Source organism: Carassius auratus, chromosome 44 (genome assembly GCF_003368295.1).
Source record: "Carassius auratus strain Wakin chromosome 44, ASM336829v1, whole genome shotgun sequence".
In the NCBI taxonomy this organism is placed as follows: Eukaryota; Metazoa; Chordata; class Actinopteri; order Cypriniformes; family Cyprinidae; genus Carassius; species Carassius auratus.
This window is the reverse complement of record NC_039286.1, coordinates 7918981-7922077: the sequence shown is the minus strand read 5'-3', so window position 1 is coordinate 7922077 and position 3097 is coordinate 7918981. Positions and strand designations below refer to the sequence as shown.

The 3097-nt window shown below is 34.5% G+C and overlaps 1 protein-coding gene across 1 annotated transcript in view; it reads right to left on the bottom strand.

Moving 5' to 3' along the window:
- Positions 1–2707: 2707 nt before the first annotated feature.
- The window catches only part of LOC113062349 (mitochondrial import receptor subunit TOM40 homolog), a 5298-nt gene continuing 4908 nt past the window's right edge, over positions 2708–3097 (bottom strand). Inside the window, exon 10 of the mRNA XM_026232151.1 lies at positions 2708–3097. This exon is cut by the window's right edge and continues 138 nt beyond it. Within this exon, the coding sequence (XP_026087936.1) occupies positions 3096–3097 (2 nt within the window). The 3' untranslated portion in view covers positions 2708–3095.

The window sequence follows — 3097 nt, the reverse complement described above, 5'->3', positions numbered from 1 at the left end:
TTCTTGAAAAACATTCATGAGCAACAAAGAAATATACTAGGTGGAACAACCAGTGGTAACAGAAGCACCCCTGAGAGAAGAGCTGTTAACTGGGCCTTCGGGTCCTGAACGTATGGATCCAGTTTACTCAGCTCCTCTAAATAGGGAGCCAGATGCTTCTGAAGCTCTTGACTTCTCTGGGCCAGCTTACTCGGAAAGCTTTGGGCTAATGGAGACATGCTCATCTGAAACTCCAAAAAGTGCTGGTCAAGTTACTGCTTCAGCTCCTTGGTTTGAGGACACATCTACATCAAACATCTCTCCAGCTTGGCCTTCAGCTCCTCAACGGATCTGCCTCTTGGGTAGCAGGTCTCGAGTCAGAGGAGTTACTTGCCCTTGAACAGCCAGTTGATACGTGTTGATGACACTTGTGCTTTTGGAGATCCTGTGACTGGCAAGAAATGGAGATGGAAGTTTGTGTTTTTCATTGTTTTATGATCTGTATTCTAGTCGGATTATCAGATTATCATTTTATTTATTACATGCTTGATTTCTTGACCCAGATTATCTGCAAAGTGTTCTCAGCTGTGAGCGTTGCCTGAGACACATTATTCCAGAATGCATTTTTCACCAGATCCTTGCTGGATGCTGGCATGACAACTTAATGAATTCATCATTAAAATATATTAACTGATTTAAAACATAACATTTTCTGATTTCAGAGCACCCTCCAATTTTCATTAAAACCAGAACCAGTGAAATCTGCAATAAACATTACAAAGATCTTCATGATTGTGCGCAGGCTCTACACACACACACAAAAAGTTTTGTCAGGCAAGACCACCATAAATATCTTTGACTAGCTTTCACTTAACTGAAAAAAACAAATGTATACGTTCATTTGTTTTTGTCCAGTCCCTTTCTCTTGTCCTCTTTTGTTGTAGGTGTTAAGAATTTATCAGCACTGTGTAGAAATGGGTTTCTGAACTCTGATAAAGGTGGTTAAGTCCAGAAGGTAGCGCCCTGCTGTCAGTTGTACATGCCATGTCACTCATTCCACATCATGAAATCAGCTGAACTGAACTGAACTGAACTCAGATCCGTGACGCAATTATTCATACAGAGTCAGATGTAAGTACTGTATAACGAGAAAGTCTAAAATGAATCCCGGACAACTTCAAAACATAAAACTGCAATATATTACAGTATATACAGGAAAAGGAATACGATCAAATTTTAAACAATTCCTGGATACACACCTTTGGTTTTGTTTTAAAAGTATTGTTTTGAAGAAAATAAAAAAAAAAAGTAAGATTTTATTTAGAACCATGCCAGCTCCCATGGTTATTTTTGTGTTAGGATATTTTTATCATTAATTATTGAAATTAAAATGTATTTTTACTAGAAATTCTAAGTGGATGGGCCTGTGCTTGCCCTTTCAAGCACATTTATATATGACAATTTAGCAAGCTCTGCTATGTTAGAGTAAAAGAACAAACACTGCACCACAATCTTGATTTAATCTTAAACCGATGCGTTTATTTGTTTGAGAGACAAAGACTTGAAAGAAGAAATCAGCGGTATGTCCGTGAGGTAAAAGGTTACTTTAAGCAGCAGTGTACATCACTCGCCATCTTGTCAAGGCATTCATCCAATTACACAAAAATGCCATCAAGTCATCAAGGTTGTTTTCATCTGCGTTTATCAGTCAGGTCAAGGAGAACACAGAGAACTGACCCCTGAGCTTCTGTCATATTGATCCAATTTCATTTATGACTGCATTCCAAAGCAGAAAATGTGCTGTGCATTTAACATCACTGTTACACAAATTATATGTTCTAAAATTGTCACATTTTACTAATAATGAACTAAAATTACTGTAGAATTGAAAGGGAAACCTTACTACTATGCATACTATATAATAATATTATTACATTTGAATATTTTTAAATGAAAGTGTGGTTTGATAAAAGAAAATGTAATCGAGCATTGATATAGTCCCAATGAAATTTCATTTCATATGGACAAAACGTAAACTAACAGTCCTCTCTCACAATCATTCATCTGCAGTTCTGTAAAGTGCAGAGGTAGGTTTGTATCTTTGCATGTCGGTCTGCATGTATTATCATAAGGTTGGATATTGCTCTCTTTCTCACACGTTTCTGCATTTAAAAGAGCCTGATATCAGCTGAACACATTTACTAAGAAGAAGGAAGTGAAGGACATGGGACAATTAATCCATTTAGTATTTTTTATTTTTCTATATTATGTTTCTGGCATGTATTCACCTAACTAAAAAACTGAAATACCAAAAAAAAAAAAAAACCCAACAGGGTCCATGTAAAAAAAATTACATAAATAAAAAAATTACTGTCTGTGACAATGTATGTAAAGCAGTCATATCGCTACAGACACAATATTATAACAATTTAATAGGTCTAATTATATTTATTTATTTTTTATACTTTTAAATCATACACTAACTATTTGAAAACTTGGTGTGAAGATGTTATTAGGCAATGTGTAATATACATATTTATTAATTGTTCATGAAGGCACTGCATGTGGTGGGAAAATATCATAGTTTTGGGGATTACGTAATAGAATGTAACAAACTTTTTTTTTCTCAACTAGGCAACAGTGTATCACACAAATTCATTAGAAGAAAAAAAAAAGATTTTTTTTTTTTTTAAACCAACAAAAATACATTAATAAACATGCATGTCAGTTTGATAGACAGATATGTTTTGTTTTAATCATTTATCCATGTTTCACAATACTCACAATGCACTCTATTAAACAAAAAACAATCATTGCTTGATGTATATATAAAATGACTTTGAATAAACAATTGTGTATGTGTATTTCTTCTTGGTTTCTCTTATAATGCATCAGGCAGTAGTGATGTTCTTTAAATTACCTTTTTTCAGATACTGCAATTATCACTGCTTTTTGCTTATATTACAAGAATAACAAAAAGGGTTGTCTGATGGAACATGGAACTTAGAACAAATATTACATGCATATGGTATATGCAAGTGTGTCCAAACTGTACCGTTTCACCAGCAATGGCACTGGTGTGTAAACTGCAGCATTAACCAAGAAAGAGGTTAGGTTT